The sequence below is a fragment of the Aplysia californica genome, unplaced genomic scaffold (assembly GCF_000002075.1).
Source record: "Aplysia californica isolate F4 #8 unplaced genomic scaffold, AplCal3.0 scaffold00232, whole genome shotgun sequence".
Classification (NCBI taxonomy): Eukaryota; Metazoa; Mollusca; class Gastropoda; order Aplysiida; family Aplysiidae; genus Aplysia; species Aplysia californica.
In genome coordinates, this window is record NW_004797502.1 from 594,412 (window position 1) to 613,297 (window position 18,886).

The 18,886-nt window shown below is 41.3% G+C and overlaps 1 protein-coding gene across 1 annotated transcript in view; it reads left to right on the top strand.

The window, feature by feature from the left end:
• LOC101848974 (transient receptor potential cation channel subfamily M member-like 2) overlaps positions 1–18,886 on the top strand; it is a gene marked incomplete in the record, with an annotated part of 84,953 nt that overhangs the window by 32,021 nt on the left and 34,046 nt on the right. Inside the window, 3 exon segments of the mRNA XM_005100011.3 lie at positions 1,542–1,642; positions 11,452–11,601; positions 12,799–12,843. Coding sequence (XP_005100068.2) covers positions 1,542–1,642; positions 11,452–11,601; positions 12,799–12,843 — 296 coding nt within the window.

Genomic DNA, 18,886 nt, shown 5'->3' on the forward strand with positions numbered 1-18,886 from the left:
ACACATACATACACAGACGCACATTCATATACACTCATACAAACATACACACATACACACACATACACACACATACACACATACACACACACACATACACACATACAAACATACACACGCACACACACACGCACACACACACGCACACACACACGCACACGCACACACATACATACACACACACATATGCACATATTATGTACATACACATAATATACTGAGCAGCAAAAGTTCTATCATAATCATTATGATACGATCATTTTCATTACAGCGTAAGAATTGCAGCCAAATGAAAAATTACATGTCAATGTATGACTTGTGTGAGTTGGGAGGCATCATAATATACTGAAAGCAGCACTTGCGCTATGTGTTGGTATCATTTTCTCACTATGTGCATCGAGATCGACGCATCCTAAACATAAACATTTACTTTAGATCACACAGAAAATGTGTAAACACACCTAACACAATACAAAAATCAGATCAGTGCTTTTGAACCAGTGGGTCATATTTTGTTCAGCTTTTTTCTGAACAGCCTTTTTGTGGAGACGTTCTAACCCACGTCTCATCGAAAAAGTCGCCAAATCTGGCCGTAACAACGTTGACGATGGAACTAAAGGCGTTGGTGCAGGGTTCTATTCAGCGGTGATCTAGACCTTTATATAAATGTGTCGCGCTGACGGAAGAGAGAAGATTGTCTAGAAGAAGCGGACAACCCAAAGATTTTACCGAGCCAACGTCCACCGGGAGGACCGATTCGGTGACGGATGTTTGACGGTGTTAAGTACAATCTCTGTTCTTTATCGTACGCATAATTTGGTCACTATTCAAAGCAACCTCACAAGACGACGGTATATTGGCGAAATCCTTAGTCCCCGTATCTCGGCCTACATGGCACATGGATGATTAAATGTGCTAACATGACAACGGCCTACCCCGTGCGGCCATGGTCTTTCAAAACTCCCTCCAAACTCATCAAATCAATTTTCTGGTAGTCAGACTGTGCACCATTATGTCTGGCACTTGTATAACCTATTATCTTTCAAGTATCTACTGTAAAACTCCTACTAAAACTAAAACTTTGGTTGTTGTTTTTTCTTGTAACAACTCTAAACTTCGGCAATTATTTGACCTAATTTAGGCTCCGGTAACTACGTGAACAGTCGGTTTAGACTCAAGAGTAAAGTCAAGCAAGTGTCGGTGACACGGGGATCAAATGGGTGGTCACAGGAGTGTGTCCTTGAGCAAGACACGACAGCCCGTGCCAAGAAAACAGGGTGCTGCTCAGTGGCGACCAACAATGGCATGGTTGTGAATTTGTTCTGTATTGGTATAAATGTATGTATTTATGTATGTATGTGTGTGCATTTATGTATGAATGTATTTATAAGTATGTATTTATTTATGTGTGTATGTTTGCCATTGTACACCAAATTGCCCTTCTGGAATCAATAAAATAGTATTTTTAATTTTTTTTTAAAATTATTTGTATTACAAGTACCGTGAAGTCTTTTAAAAATATGACTGGGTGCCACTGATAGATTTCAGCAAAATTGAGAAACAACTGGAGCTAGCCCTGCAATGGGACAGAGCAGACGTAGCCAGGGACAAGATCCTCACTGATGACGTCATTAGAACAGGGGTAAGTCGCGCTAAGAACAATAAATTATAGTGCCGTCAAAAATTTGTGGCGCAACTTATCTTCAAATGTCTCTTTAACGGGTGAATCAATGTCATCCATACTTTGCACAGCAGTTTGCATCAATTTGTCTTAACGTAATCCTATTTTTCCATAACAATTGAGGCTAGATTTTAAAACCTCTCTTCATAAATTTATATAAAATACTATATATATATATATATATATATATATATATATATATATATATATATATATATATATATATATATGTATATATATATATATATATATATATATCCACCACCCGAAAAAAAGGTTTGGTTCACTGTACTTCCCGCTTCTCACACACATTTTGCATACAAGTATGGCCTACGTCACAGCTCACCAATGACACTTTTTAGTTACAAGAAATACATTTTATAGTTAACACATTTTGCTCTGAACTTAAGGTGCTAAAAACATACGCCCAATAAGCATAATGTTGCGAATTGGAAAAAAATGACAAACTTTCTTTTAAAAGTGATATTGTCCCAACTGCAAACCTTGTAAAATCTGTAAAACAACCCGCTTGAATTTTTTAAATTAGTATTTATTAAGGAATTTTCTAGAATGAAGCTAACAGGTGTTAACAAAAATTAAATATTGATCTTTTAAGACAAATTAATACAAGTCAACGCTCACCAGCTGGAGAGTATATTTTCGAAAGTGTAGGAAATATTTGACAATAAGTTGCGCCACGAATTATTTACCGCTCTACAATGGCGATATCTAACGATAATGGAGATGTATGTCATTTGTGTCACGACTCGGTCGGATCCAGCGCTTGCTAGTTTTTAAGCTTAATAATATGGAGTTATTGGTATTACTTTGACGCCTGTTTATTTGCCTAGCATTAGAATTAATGAACAGTTGTGTTTTAAATACCCGTCTATCTTGAATATAAGTCACGATATTTGAGACTGAATAAGGTGGGGGTCACCTGGTGTCAAAGATAAATTTTGCACTCAAAAATGGCCGCGACAGTTTATAACTTCCAAAGCTTGAAACGGCAATTGTACATTGTCAGTACCTTCGATCAACATTTTTCAGTTAAATTCCGTCAAGAAAAGTGTTTTTTGATTGACATGGAAAATTTCAATGCCCCAACCCTTCTGCCAAAATTCAACATTTCAAGAGAAATTGCCCAACGAGCTAAAATAAGATGTGAGCTTTTTCACATAGACTTATTCACACACACACACACACACACACACACACACACACACACACATACACACAAACACACACACAAACACACACACACACACACAACACACACTTATTTACTCACACACACACACACACAAACACACACTTATTTACACACACACACACACACACACACACACACACACACACACACACACACACACTTACATACACACACACATACAATCACACACTTATTTACACACACTTACACACGCACACACACTCATTTATTCACACACACACTCACACACACACTCACACACACACACACACACACACACACACACACACACACACACACACACACACACACACACACACACACACACACACACACACATACACACAATCACATGCGCGCATATAAATTACCCAACTTCCCGTCACAGATACTTCGTGGGTGGTTGACAGATATTCTGGTCAGGTTCTCTCCTTCTTTCCTATCAAACATCTATCGTTTTTAACTCTCCTCCTAATTTTCTTGTTGTGTTATATTCTAACAACTATCCTAATCTTCAGATTTATATGCCCTCTTTGTGTTGAAAGTGCCATAAAACTCGTTTTAAAAAAGACCCCAGATGCCGCTCACTTGGTCATCGTGCAAACCGATATCTGCCCTCAATGATTATGTCAACGTTTTAGAACGTTGTAGGCGATAGCATACCAATGTGAGCCTTCAATTGAATTGTAAACATTTTAGAATGTTCCAGTCACACCCATCTGGTGGCTGGCATGAAAATTCACAAGGGTAGTATACTCAGAGCAGTTTTCTATAGTTAAAGAGAAAGTTTTACGGCTCTTGCAACACAAAATAGGTCGTGTCCGGGCCGAGCATTAGATGTGTTACTAGAGAGTGACATACACAAAAAAGAAGAAGAGATAATTATAAGGAAGATGCTTGTTTGAAAGAAAAGAAAAAGCGAACCACACCAGAGTACCCGCCGCCCATCGACATCCATACTGTGGTATGATTGCCTACAATACGAAACTAAACTAAGAGTAACTAACGTCTCTCTTACTACGCATGCGCATACCTTGTATCGCCCTACTTTCGTTTCCTGAATAAACTAGGCTACCCGCTCAACATACACGGATCGTCTCATACTGATCTCAATCTATATCTTATCATAACATGGAGGCAGCGGTAAAAATAAACAACCAGCAGATCCAGTCCCTGTGAGTGTGCCTCTAGCTAGAAGTAGAAGCCTACAATCGGACTTTTTGGGCCGAATAAACTGTTCTTTGTTAGTGCGTAGCTTCACCCGCTCGAGCAAATAGATATTATCTAGATCTAGTTAGATCTAGAGGTCATTAACTGTCAATAGATTCCCGAGATGTTGTGGGAAAGCGAAAACGTGGCAGATTCCTTCAAAATGTTCAAATAAAGACTCGAACTCTAATTTGCCACAAAGGAGGTACATAAGGACGACCAGATCGCCCACATACTTCTCCAAATTGGCGAAAAAGGCCTTCGGATGTTAAACACCATGACACTCACAGGCGCTGAAAAGAAAGATCCAGATATTATATTCCGAAAACTGGGCGGCAAATCGAGCCGGCTGAACACTTTTGTGCGAGTAGACTCAAACTCATGAGCATAACACTAGACGATTTTGTTAGAAGGGCGCAGCTCCAGACACAAAACTGTGCATTTGCCAGTGTTGCAGAACTGGAAGAGAGAATGATCAAGTTAATTATTTCAAGTACACCCATCGAAGATTTCTTAAGGAAACTTCTCGAACAGCAAAGGGTGTCAAGTTGGCCGATGTGATAAAGGTGGGTCACACGTTCGAAGCCACTGCATCACACGTACAGCAGCTACACACAATGACAGACTCTACCAGCATCAGCGCCATCAAATCCAACACTCGCAGAAACTGCGGCGGGCAGCACAAACCACGGGAATGCCCAGCCCATGGTATTACCTGCCATACTTGCGGCAAAACTAACCACTTCGCCAAAGTTTGCCGTTCCGGGCCGCAGCAGTCTTCACGCATCCCTTCACGCGGATGCGGTCAACGACGTGGCGGACCAGGCAGCCGAGGTGGAGGACATCAGCGGAAGCCTCTAGAAGCAAAATTCAAAGCAATGCAGGCTGAAATCAGCGAAGAGAACTTTGACGACCTAACATTCAGCCCGGTTACCGTCTCTTCAGTTTCTTCATTGCCCCAACAACGCAACGAAGCACTCATCAAGCTCAAAATACAACTTTCAAACAATGCTGGGTAACACAACGTCATTGTCAAGGTCGACACATGCGCACAGGGGAACATGCTGCCCTTGCGCATGTTTAGGGATATGTTCCCTGAACTGCTGACAACGTTTGGGAATCCCGGCCAAACAGATCTTAAAAGTGAAAGGCAGCACAAGGCTGACTGCCTACAACGGCACAGACATTCTATGCCTTAGCAAGATTGTTTTTCCCTGTCGCTACAGAGGCGAGTGACAGGAAACAGGATTATACATCGTAGACGTAGAAGGACCCGACATCATTGGACTGCCGTCATGCGAAAAATTGAAAGCAGGGACATTGCACTGCAGCATTTGAACGTCACACCCATCCGCCAAAGACAAGGTCATTTGCGTCCAGGACGTCATGAAAGACCACCCAGAACAGTTCGACAGAATCGGTAAGATGCCTAGCCCCGTCAAGCTAGTGGTGGATTCAGACGTCCCGCCACACATCGACGCACCAAGGAAAATTCCGATTGCTCTCCGAGACGCGATCAAAGAAGAGCTTGACAGCATGGTGGGAAGTGGTGTGATCAGAATGGTAACGGATCCAACGGAATGGGCATCAAGCCTCGCCTACTCCAAGAAGAAGCCAGGGACGCTTCGAATCCGCTTAGATCCACGTCACCTGAATCTCGCACTGAAACGCCCACATCACAAGATTCCAACCATTGAAGAGCTGACGCGTCAGTTCTGTGGAAGTCGCTTCTTCTCCAAATTGGACGCCAAGAGTGGCTACTGGTCGGTTCAGCTCGACGAAGAAAGCCAGCTCTTGGCGACGTTCCAGACTCCGTATGGCCGATGCAGCTTCACCAGACTACCATTCGGTCTCAAGGTCTCTCAAGATTTTTTCCTGCTGAAAATGGACCAGGTCCTTGAAAACGTGAAAGGAGCCACCGGCATCTCGGACAAAGTGGTGGTCTACGGAAAGACAGAAGAAGAACTTGACGAAAGCCTGCGCAACCTGATGAAAGCCGCAGCAGAGGATGGATTGAAGTCCTAGTGTTCCAGGTGGGTCGACGCGTTCTGCAGCTGTCGTCTCGGTTTGTCGGTTGGTAGACTGACATCCTTCGGCAACAGCTGGCGGGAGCACCATCTTGCATCCGTCCTGTCGAGCCTGCAAGGAGGAGGACGAAACTATGGACCATGTGTTCCTGAGATGTCCCGCCAGCTATCGTGCTAGAACCCGTCTGCTGGGACATTTCAGTAACCCACTTTCAGCACTTTTTAAGGACCCCCGGTCGAGTGTTGAGTTCCTGCGTGCTGTCGGCATCGCTGACCGTTTATGAAGCCACAGCGCCAGAAGAGAGAGAGAGACTAGAGAGAGAGAGAGAGAGAGAGAGAGAGAGAGAGAGAGAGAGAGAGAGAGAGCAAAGAATGGATTGGTCTTCAACTCAGAGAAGTGCACCATAAAGACTCAGTCTATCACATTCTTCGGCGCCACATACACTCCTGAAGGCGTGCATTCTGATCCTGACAGAGTCAACGACCTGAAAGCCATGCCAGCGCCAACGTTCAAGAAAGAACTGCAGGAATTCCTTGGATTATTTACCTACATGTCGCCATTCATCAACAACCTGGCCGAAAAAGCAGCTCCACTCAGAGAACTCTTGAAGAAGGACTCGTTCTTCATCTGGGGCGAACACCATCAGAAGTGCTTCCACGCTCTGAAAGATGCAGTTTCAGAGAACGCCACTTTGATCTACTTCGAAACGGATACAACACCAACACTGGAGACAGACGCCAGCGTCAAAGGTCTAGTCGTGACACTCCTTCAGCATGCAAGCCTGTCGCATATGCGTCCAAGAGTCTGACAGACACCGAAACACGATGCGCCTGCATTGAGCGAGAACTCTTGGCCATTGTCTACGGAATAGAACGGTTTCACACCTACCTCTACGGCCAGAAATTCCTCGTTAGAACAGATCACAAACCGCTCATCATGATCCTCGACAAACCTCTCGCCAGAGCACCTCCCAGGCTGCAGCGAATGCTCCTCAGATGACAACGGTACGATTTCACCATCGAATACGAGCCTGTCAAGGACATGACAGTACCAGACACACTGTCCAGACAGCCAAGCCCCGGCAACAACAAGACCATCGACCTCGACCTCATCGTTGGCCAAGTCAGATTCAGCACAGACAGAATCAAATCACCCCAAGAAGAAACCAAATATGAACCTACTCTGAGCAAACTCATCCCAACGATCGTCAACGGATAGCCAGATACAATACAAGAAGTCCCCGAAGCTATTCGCAGTTTTTGGTCGTTGCGAGACGAACTTTCAGTGGAGTACGGAATCGTACTCAAAGGTGACCGCAGAGCCTCCAACAAGAGCAGCACTCCAAGGGGTAGAGAAGACCAGATTAAGGGCACGAGCCTCTGTGTACTCGCATGGCATTTCAAGGGACATCGAGAACCTGACATCTCAGTGCCCCATCTGCCAGGAGCACCAAAAGAACCAGGTGCCGGAAACACTCAACCCCCATGAAATTCCGACACAGCCCTGGGAAGTCTTGGGTGTAGACTTCTTTTTTTTTTAGACAACACCCAACACATCCTCTTCGTTGAATATTTCAGCAAGTTTTTCGTCTGCAGGAAACTCCCAAACGACTATACCTGCAAGACCACCATCGCAGTGATGAAGCAGATATTTGCCGAACATGGAATCCCCAAATCCCTCAAATCAGACAACGGTCCCCAGTTTTCGGCAAAACCATTTTAAAAATTTGCCAAGGACTGGTGCTTTGATCACGTCACTTCTTCCTCCGTCTCCCCCCAAGTCAAATGGCTTCATCGAAAGACAGGTGCAGACAGAAAAACAAGCTCTCATCAAGACGGGACGGTAGTGACCCTGACCTTACACTCTTATGCCTTCGCTCAACTCCAATCTCCTCCAAAATACCAAGTCCCTCAGAGCTGATCACTGGAAGAAAACCTCGTGGGAATCTTCCAACTCGACAAACCGGAAATCCAACCGACGATCTCGTTCATGAAAAACTACAGCACTGTCAAGACACTCAGAAATGATACCATGACACCAAGGCCAAAGACTTACCACCACTGACTCCAGGCCAGCACGTCAGATTCTAAGATCAACCTTCAAGTTAATGGAAAGAAGCAGTGATCAAAGAGAAATGTCATGAACTAAGTTCCTACATCGTAGATACACCAACGGGAAGAACACTGAGAAGAAACAGGGTCCACATAAGAAACTCACCACAGCGACAAATGTAACTACCAGAAAACATAGATTCGCCTGTTTTAGACAAAGCTCCGACTCCTGTCAACACTGCAGTCAACGCTCCAGTAAATGACAACACAGCGTCTCCAACCGTTAACACCTCAGCAGTACCCTCATCACCAGCAGCACCACCAGATTCACCTGCTGTGTTCACTCGTTCTGGCAGAAAGATCATCCGACCTGCTAGATACAAAGAATAAACCCATGGCCTTTGCACAAATAGACAGCCCGTATAGTTAGGCTGTTCTACTTGTCTATTATCTGCCAGGTATGTGCAGTTTCCCTTTTTCATTGTTTTATTACTTGCCGAGTGACTAGTTGTGTTTGGCTTTGGTTGAAGCATTAGTATGCTTTTAGCTTTGAAGTGAAACCATGACCTGTTACAGGTGAACCTCATGTGTATGTAGGCTGTCACACCTGTATATAAGTAACCGTGTAGCAGGTTACACATTATATTGCATATTAGGTGGATATTCAGATTTTCTCTGATCATAGCCAGCTGAATAACCCACAGACCAGAGGAAATGACACTGAAGACCATTGCAGAAACTGGTGCCAAAAAACAGTTCCGGAAAATATGTGTCATAGACATTTCTAGTCAGTTTATGTTTTCAGTATTTTTTTACCTGAAGCAAGTATGCAGTATTAATTAACAATAGGTGTGTGCTATCAGTTCATGAACACTCAAGATAAATTGACATTGAAAATAGGCAGGACATTTGACTGAAATAGTCCAACCTGATCCACTGAGCTAAAACTTGCATTTCTCACTATGTGCTTGCTAAATAATAGGCGTTTGATAGGGAAATGTTCATAAAATTCATTTTTGAGAGGGAGATGTCCATAAAAATTAAAATTTTATCTCGGAAAGAGAGATGTGATATGATTGCCTACAATACGAAACAAAACTAAGAGTAACTAACGGCTCTCATACTACGCATGCACGTACCTTGTATCGCCCTACTTTCACTTCCTGAATAAACTAGGCTACCCGCTCAATATACACGAATCGTCTCATACTATTCTCAATCTATATCTTATCATTATGCATACCAAGTGTTGGATAATAATATATTCAGAAAGTGTGTGTACAGAGTTGGAAAATTAGACTTTTAGAAAGTTTGTATACAGAGTTGGATTGTTATACTTTCAGCACGTTTGTATACAGAGTTGGAAAATTAGACTTTTAGAAAGTTTGTATTCACAGGGTACATACAATAATCATACTTTTAGAAAGCTTCTATACAGAGATTAGTTTATGCTTTTTGAAAGTGTGTGTACAGAGAGTAAGATAATTATACCTTCAGAAAGCTTTTATACCGAGAGTAGGATAAATATACTTTAGAAAGTTTCTGAACAGAAAGAAGGATACTTATACTTCTAGAAAACGTGTATACAGGCAGTAGAATAATGATACTTTCAGAACGTTTCGTATACAAAGTAGGATAATTTGACTGAACCATTAAGAAAGCCAGCAAGATATCTTGATATGATTTTATTAGAGTTGATTAAATGTATAACCCCACGAGCATAAAAAAAAAGATTAAAAAGCTTTATAAACTACCCATCACACACCCTTTCCACGCAAATTGTCAGATCACGCAGCGGCAGATATGAAACTCTAAAAACAAAGAAAGAAAGATATAAAAGAAGTTGTTTACCAACATAAGACTACTGTCAGAATAAGCAGCAATGTGTATTGCACTTTCGAGTATGAATCTATATAACTCTAAAGGTCTTGTAATTAAATGCCTGCATGTGGTTGAATGGTGCTTTTGATGCGATATGTCATTATATCAGCTTTACTTCTCTTCTCGCATTGAATTTTAATATGAGTAATATATAATAAATAATTTAAATGTTTTATGTATACCTACATAATGTTTGTACGGTCCTGTACAGCCAAGAAAAATTTCCCTATGGAATAATACAATATTATCTTATCTTATCTTGTCTTATCTTATCTTAAATTTTTTGAAAGTGTGTATTTATAGTGGGATAATTATACTTCTAGAAAGTTTGTATTATGAGTATAATATTTATTCTTTAGAACGTGTGTATACAGAGAGAGGCATAATTATACTTTTAGAATGGTTGTATACGAAGAGTAAAAACCTGCAACATTTAATGTGGAATAACGGTTAGGTGCTTTGCTGTCGTACACAGGAGACCCCGGTTCAATTCAGGTGTGGGTGGGGGGGGGGGGTGGGGGGTGGTTAACATAGTATGGCAATTTTTTGTTGGGATGTTGTATGCCTCTCAACCCCGGTTGATCCTGACAGGAAGGGCCGGAAGCCCAACACGTAAATGATCTAAATTGTGTCGATGAGAGCGGCAGGAAAGCTACATTTCAAAAATAGAGTAAGATAATTGCATGCTTTAGGCCGCACCCATATTAACGCCCGACACGGACGGTCAGACCAGACCGTCCTCGGGCTCAAAAGAATGCGCACCGGCTCTTTAGTAATGGAAGGTAACAAAAAAAACGGTCTCGGCTACCATACTTACGCCCGACGTCCTGTGTCGTCCCCGGTCGACCGTCTCCGACAAGTGTCGTCCCCGGTCAGACCGTCTCCGACAAAACATGTTTTATCAAAGACGGTCCGTCGGGCGAGATTGGGGGTAATTTTAATGATGTTATCTCTGCATAGTTGTGTCCCCTTTCCCGCCTCAATGACGCTACACAGAATTCTAGCAGTTTTTGGTCAGCTCTGCATATCTCTAGCAGTTCATTGAAACTGTTGTGTTTCAGGCGATAGTATTGTTGGAATTTTTAACTATCTTCCAACAACAGCGGAAACAAATTATGATGAAATTCACCTAGTGTATCACGCTTTCTTTGGGTGAGATGCACTGAAATTCTTCTTGTCTTGGTTTTCTTTTTTTGTCTACGTCTAAAAAGCAGCAACAACAACAATTTTCTTCTTCTATCACACGCCATGTTTGCAACACCGCGGTGTCTGACCGCCAAACTCCGGTTTTATATGCTCTTCCGCACCCGACGGAAAACGGCGGGTCTGGTCTCACTGTCGGTTTCGGGCATTAATATGGTTCTGCCCTAACGTTCTTCTGCCCACAGTCTCTGACACCCAGCATGCTAGAGGTACTCCTGGAGAAAGCGATCGTCAAAGACAGAGTGGAGTTTGTCGAACTATTCCTGTCCTGTCAGGTCCAGGTGGAGCTCAACAACTTCCTCACGCCCGAGAGACTGACAGGTCTGTATAAGGAGGTGAGTGTGTTAGGATAAGTCAAGACTGGACGAGACAAGACAAGACAAGAGTCCATTATCTACTTTAATACAGTAGACACTGATGTGGTCACAACACAACGGTGCGTAACGACAGAGGCGGGGGAACTCGGTCAGAGATGGAAAGCTATAAATTTTGGACAGGGAGATGAAAGTCACAATAGAATAATAAGTGAAAATGGTATCCCTCACGCTACGGTGATAGGTCATCAAAGTTGACCACTCTTTGCTCGCCATAAGTCGTAAACCCACCCAGCGGTCACGTCAATTCATTTCACAGGTTTAAAAAAAAAAGGGGGGGGGGGCATTTTACTGTGTGTGGGCCTAGATGTGATTCACCGTGGGTTCTTCTCTTGGTGCATCGGCTAAAATCCCATTCGCCTAAAACCCCGATTTTTCCTTGCTCCCGAACACAGGGGTCTTAAGCGAAGACTACTGTAGACATAAAATATTCTTGTCTTGTTTGTTTTTGTAAGTGTTTATGTGCTCGCAACTGCATAAGATCATATGAGCGCGCGGGACACATTACACGTGTTCAGTTTGATAGGAATCTGGGTGGCAGCCGAAGCCTACTCTTATCGATTTTGGACCATTAAATGATCTTTAAAATTAACATGCGCAACTTGCTCACGGGACCTCCGAGATTTTTTTCACCCTGATCCGAGAAGGCTAGGTTTAAGATCTTATCCACCCTAAGGTCAGGGATGTGGATGGAAGACAGCAGTAAGAAAGAGAGCCAAAGAGTAGCAGTAGAAAGGATGCAGAAAGGGTCATGAGCCTCAAAGACTGGGCAAGGGCCAGTGGGGATGGGGGCAGAAAGTGGAGAAAATCTTAAGAAAGCAGACGACAGAACATCTTTAGAGGGCAGGAAAGGAGGTGAAAGGAGAACATTTTAGAGATTAAAATGTTCCGTTGCTGTCAGGTTTCGAACCCGAGACCTATTGAATGAAAGGCAAACACCATATCCTCTTGACCGCGAGAGCCCCCATATATGTATATTTGTTTATTTAAGTGTGTATACAAATATATATAATATATGTATAATAGATATAGACATATTGATAAATAGATGGATATATATATATTATGTACATGTATATGTACATGTGTGTACAACATATATAAAAACATATTATGTATCAGTATTTTGCAAGTGTCCATGTTTCAATTTTGTTTTAGATCCCGCAGCATTTTCTTCTGTACGAGCTTCTGACGAAATCCTGCGACAATTATGTGAGTGTTTGTTTCATCTTCACCATCTTTGTTTAAGGGGGGGGGGGGCTACACCTGAAGGCTATCTCTCTTATTACTGGACCGAATTTTACCAAATTTCACACATATAACAAGCATAGTGAAAAGTCTTAAAATCTGCTATCAAATTTGAGAAAAGCGTTTCGTTTCGATGGATACAGCGGCCATATTGGATTTTGTTGACACGTCTTACGTAATGAATACCGCACTTACTGCTAATGAAAATTGATTTTTTTTTTCGCAGGCGTGTTCACAAATATTAGACCTAAAAATATGTCTGGGTTTTTTTTCCTAAAAGAATTAGAAATTTTTTTATTAATTGGTATTCAAGTTTGCAAAAAATCCGTGAAAATCCACTCTCAAAACACCCCCAACAAAAATCTATTCCATATATCAAAATTTCAACAAATAAATGTGTAGTATTACATCTTCTCTTCTTTCTGAGAAAAGTTCATGAAGATTGGATGGAAAATGGTGGAGTTATTTTAAAAAGTATAGAGAAAAGTAGCGTTTTGAGAAAAAGGCCGATAAAGAAAAAAAATATTGACTTTATGAGGAAATGGTGGTGACAAACATGCCCAGTATGGAAAGGAAATAGGTTTTGGGGGGTTCTTATGCAATGAAATAGTTGTAGAAGAGGGTGAAGAAGCTAAAGATGCCTACAAGTCAAATTTCATAATTTTTAGCTCAATCGGGACTTTGGGGGTGTAGCAGAGTCTTGATAGATCAGCAGACAAAAATGTAAAAATTTGTTTTATGAAATCATTTCGCTGCGTAAGCTTTCCCATGAGCAACTGAGATTAAGAATAACATCATCATCATCACCATCACCATCACCATCATCATCATCATCATCATCATCATCATCATCATCATCATCATCATCATCATAATGTTTGAATGTCCAGGAACAATGCCAATTCGAATGGAGTTATTTGGACGAGTGGAGGTGCCGCTAAGCATATTGACAATGGAGCCGAAAAAGAGCCTCGCTCTCGCTCGAAGATTTCTTCGTGGAGTCCGTCAGGCCCATTAAAGGAAACAAAACAAATCATCATCATCATGTAGAACTAACTACCAGCACCTGGAAGATGTGTATTCTGGGTACTCCTATAAGCGGGAACAAAAATCTATCACATGTCGCTGGGACCAGGCTGAGCTAGCAAGACTGCGGTCGGACCATCATTGGAGTCTAAGATGGTATAAGAACTTTGTAAATGAAGAGCTCAGTCCATGTTGCCGAAGATGCGGCCATGAAAAGGAGGATGTCAAACATATGTTTGAATGTCCAGGAACAATGGCAATTCGAATGGAGTTATTTGGACGAGTGGAGGTGCCGCTAAGCGTATTGACAATGGAGCCTAAAAAGAGCCTAACTCTCGCTCGAAGATTTCTTTGTGGAGTCTTTTCAGGCCCATTAAGGAAACAAACAAAAAAATATCATCATCATCATCATTGTTTGAAAAGCAGTGTATGAGGGGGAGTCTTGTGTGAATCTCCGACAAAATAATGTAACAATATAAAACGTTTAAAAGTTGTTTTAGGGGGGGGGCTACACCTGGAGGCTATCTCGCCCGAATTTTACCAAATTTGACACATATAACAAGCATAGTAAGGAGTCTTAAAATCCGCAATCAAATTTGAGAAAAAAAGTTTTGTTTCCATGGATACGCCGCCATATTGGATTTTATTGACATGTCTTACGTAATAAATACCGCACTTATCGCTAATGGAAATTGATTGGGTTTTTTGCATGCGTATTCACAAACATTAGATCTAAATATTTGTCTGTTGTTTTTTTCCTAATCGAATTAAAAAATATTTTAATGAATTTTTTCCTGAGGTAGCGTTCAAGTTTGTGAAAAATCCGTGAAAATTCACACTCCAGACACCACCAACAAAAATCTATTCCATATATCAAAATGTCAACATACAAATTTTTAGTATTACCTCTTGTCTTCATTCTGTGAAAATTTCATGAAGATTGGATGAAAAATGGTGGAGTTATTTAAAAAAGTATAGAGAAAAGTCGCATTTTGAGAAAACGGCCGATAAAGAAAAATAAAACACTGACTTTATGAGGAAATGGCGGTTACAAACATGCCCAGTATGGGAAAAAATACGGTTATTGGGGGTTCTTATGCCATGAAATAGTTGTAGGAGAGGCTGAGGAAGCTAAAAATGCCTACAACTCACATTCCATGATTTTGAGCCGAATTTTGATTTTGGGGTTGTAGCCCCCCCCCCCCCCCTTTAAAAGACACAGCTCAACGTTTTGCCTCTTGGGCTTCCTCGGGAGCAACTGAGAGAAAAACTAAATGAGCGCTGTACACTAGCAGGGAAATGGGCCTAACCAAGAGGGTCTTAAGATTACGTGTTGTTACAGGCTAGACGGAAGTGACGAACAGCGAGCCAGGCCAAGGAGCTAATTATAAAGAAATTGATGCTAGTCTAGCAAGAGTATCAATTTATCCCTACGAGAGGCTGACAGGAAGTTAATTGTGTGAACGTGGGATGAACAAGGGAAATGTTTGGGCGTATTTTATAGAGGCATCCCAGTTGGAGGCAAAAGGGGGGAGACAGAGGAAGGGTGTGTATGTGTTTGTGTGTGTGAGTGTGTTTGAATGTGTGTGTGTGTGTGTGTGTGTGTGTGTGTGTGTGAGAGAGAGAGAGAGAGAGAGAGAGAGAGAGAGAGAGAAAGAGAGAGAGAGAGAGAGAGAGAGAGAGAGAGAGAGAGAGAATGTTTGAATTTCCGACAAAATAACATAACAATATAAAATGTTTTAAATGGATAGATTTCATCATCATCATCATCATCATCATCATCATCAACATCATCATCATTTGCCGATATGCGGCAGACATCGGCGATTGCATCCCTTTGCTTGAATGCTCTTTAAAAAAAGCTACGTTACCCTGATATTTCCTCGTTACCCATCTGATTATGTTCTCTTGTTAGGTTGCTCGGGGCCTGCCCCTGCCTCATTGGCCTGTAGTTTTGCCTTTGAGAGCTAGATGTTCAAGACCGTAATGTCTATTCAGGTGTCCTAAATACTGCATGAATTTGTCTTTCCGTGATCGTTTTTAACAGTGAGCGTCCCACGGGGGCTTCATCAAGTATTATCTCATTTGAGTTCTTTTCCTTTCACGATATGCTCAGTTGTCTCTTAAGAAACCACATTTCTGTTGCTTCTATTTTGTTTCCACTGTTTGTTTATTTTTTGTACCCTGCCCAATTCTATCATCTGGCGTTTTTGTGTTTAGTAATAACAATCAACTGTGCAGCATTTTGGGTTTCGAACTTAACTGTTAGTCTTAAAGTAAACACACAGGAAATTGTTTTGCATATAAATAAATACATGAGTAAATAAATAAAACAAAATAGGTTTCTTCACTCTTGTAGGGTTATTTTAGTAAGTTACTCATCTAAGTGTTGTCATAGCCCTAACTGGAGATGGCTACTACAACTGGTTAGTAGTTTGCTTAGATGAAGTTAGTCCTACATTCCTCAGCTCTTTCGAGTCACGAGGTGGGCTCCCTCTGTCCCGCTCCCTAGAGAAGTCATCTTTACCGTGTCACCAAAGGTTCCGAAAGTTTGCACCAAGTCTTATACTAATGTGGTGACTTTGTTAGTATTAGTATCTAACCTGCTGGGCCAAGACAAGTTGGTAGGAGGGAGCAGAAAGAGATACAAATTTTGCTTGTATGGGGGGGGGGGGGGGGTTGTGTTTTTTTAGTGTTTGCATCTGTATTTTTAGTCTTTTCTTAATATGTGTGCACCTACGTCAATTTTAGTCGGACATACCCTGTTTAGTATACTTTTATCTCACGGATTGTTTTCAACCGGATTGCTTATCGAAAATATTAAGTACCTCGACTTGTGGGTTGACCTGTTGGACGACTCGCAAGAGGAGTCATCACAATACAATGAATCCACTTTACCCGGGGGAAGCCCCCCTACAGGGGCGAAGGCTGACTTGTTTGACAGTGTAATCAAAGTGAAACGGGACCAGATATGGCCTGGAGATATCACACAAGAATCTTACTCGTGGCGGCGACTCTGAGTTGTCAATGAAAACAAATCCGGAATTCACATCGTATGTTCAACCGCCAAAATAATCGGGAAAGTATCTTATTAAATATTAATTCAACTACAATTAAATTTAACTTTAGATGTGAATACACAAACACAAAGCAAAGAAGCAGAGATGTCAGTACTAGATCTATATGTTATAGATCTACCCGTGAGTCTAACTCTTTGGTAGAACATGACAATTATCATTTTTTTAAATTTCACATTTGGCTGTTTTTGTCTAGCCTTTTGCGGCCAGGAGCTGGTGTCATAATCGAGGTCATGATCTGATTATAGGACGGTAAAAAGTCGAGGAAAAATAACAAGCACTTGCAACTGTCAAGAGATTGTTAGGAGTTAGTTCCCCTCACATTTGTGAGGTAGACTCGATCAGTGTAATTGTTAGCTTACATAATCAGAGTTTGTGATTGCTTATAACTGTGGCCCCAAAGGGATGAACAGGGTATTTGTGGCAATGAAACAGTTTTGACTGCTATGCACATGTTCCCTTCAAATCTATTGGTAGACTCTTCTGGCCTCACTTTAAGCTTACTTAATCAAAGCTTGTGAATGCTTATTGAGTGGCCCGAGAGGGGTGAACAGGCTATTTCTGTGGCAGTGAAACCTTTTTGAATGTTAGGCATACTGTTCATTGTTGATTATGAACGTCTTTTTATTTTTAATTTATGAGGTTTACGTTTATAGGTGAATTTGACAGCGACAATGTTTCAAAATTAGAAAGGGAAGCAGTGATTATTTGATTATATAGACGCTTCGCCCCTGCCCCCTACACTTCCTAACAGTACAGCCCTCCCCAGTTCAACCCTGCTTGCTACCTGTGAAAACGTTTGATTTGTTGGGCACTTTAAAACAAGATAACTAATAAGAGATAAGATACGATAAGATTTCCACTGTCTTTAGTGATTGAGTGTCCAGCGTTCACAGGCATATGGAAGGATTGAACGTACGTAGCATTTCAGAATGTTCATTTTGGTAGTCATTTTTATAGCTTTACCTTAAACGCCAGGTGCCACTGAGTGTGATATGCATAGAACAATTAGCCTTATGAGTCATTTTATAAAAACATTGTTGAGAGTAATAATGGGAAGACTGAGAAAAAGTGTAAGACCAGAGATATCTAAAACGCAATTCGGCTTTGTTCCTGACAAGGGCACCAGAAATGCTATATTCACCTTACCAATGTTAATGCAAAGATGTATTAGAGCACAGGAAGATCTGCATTTATGCTTCATAGATTATTCAAAGGCGTTCGATTAAGTTAGACATGATGAGCTATTTAAGATACTGGAAAAGCTAGACATAGTTGGAAAAGATCTAAGAATCATCAGGGATTTTACTGGGACCAAAACGCTGCTGTACGAATTAATGGAGAATACGGTGAATATAAGCAGATTAGGCGAGGAGTGAGGCAAGAATGTGTTATGTCACCAGACCTCTTTAACATGTACAGTGAAACAATCCTTAGAAACATAGAAGAATGTCCAGGTCTCAAAGTAAATGGAGAAAATATTAATAACATCAGGTATGTAGATGACACAGTTTTAATAGCAGGCCCCGAAAAAGACTTTCAATTGCTTCTAGATACTGTTGTAACAGAAAGTGAACGTAAAGGATTATTGTTGAATGTAAAGAAAATAGAACGCATGGTAATATCCAAAAAGCAGCAAATCCTAGTTATAACCTCATTAGCAAAGGTTAAAAGACCAAACAAGTCCAACAGTTTAAATATCTAGGATATATGACAACATCTGATGCCAAATGTTCCACCGAAATAAAAAAAAATTGGGGGGTTACATGGGGGCATGGTTTTAACCCATAGTTTGATAGTTTACAGTTAAGTTTGAAATTTTTTTGAAAATAACTGATTTGCAAATGTTTTAGTGTCTATATGTGCAGCAAATAATACGCTGTTTGACCACCCCC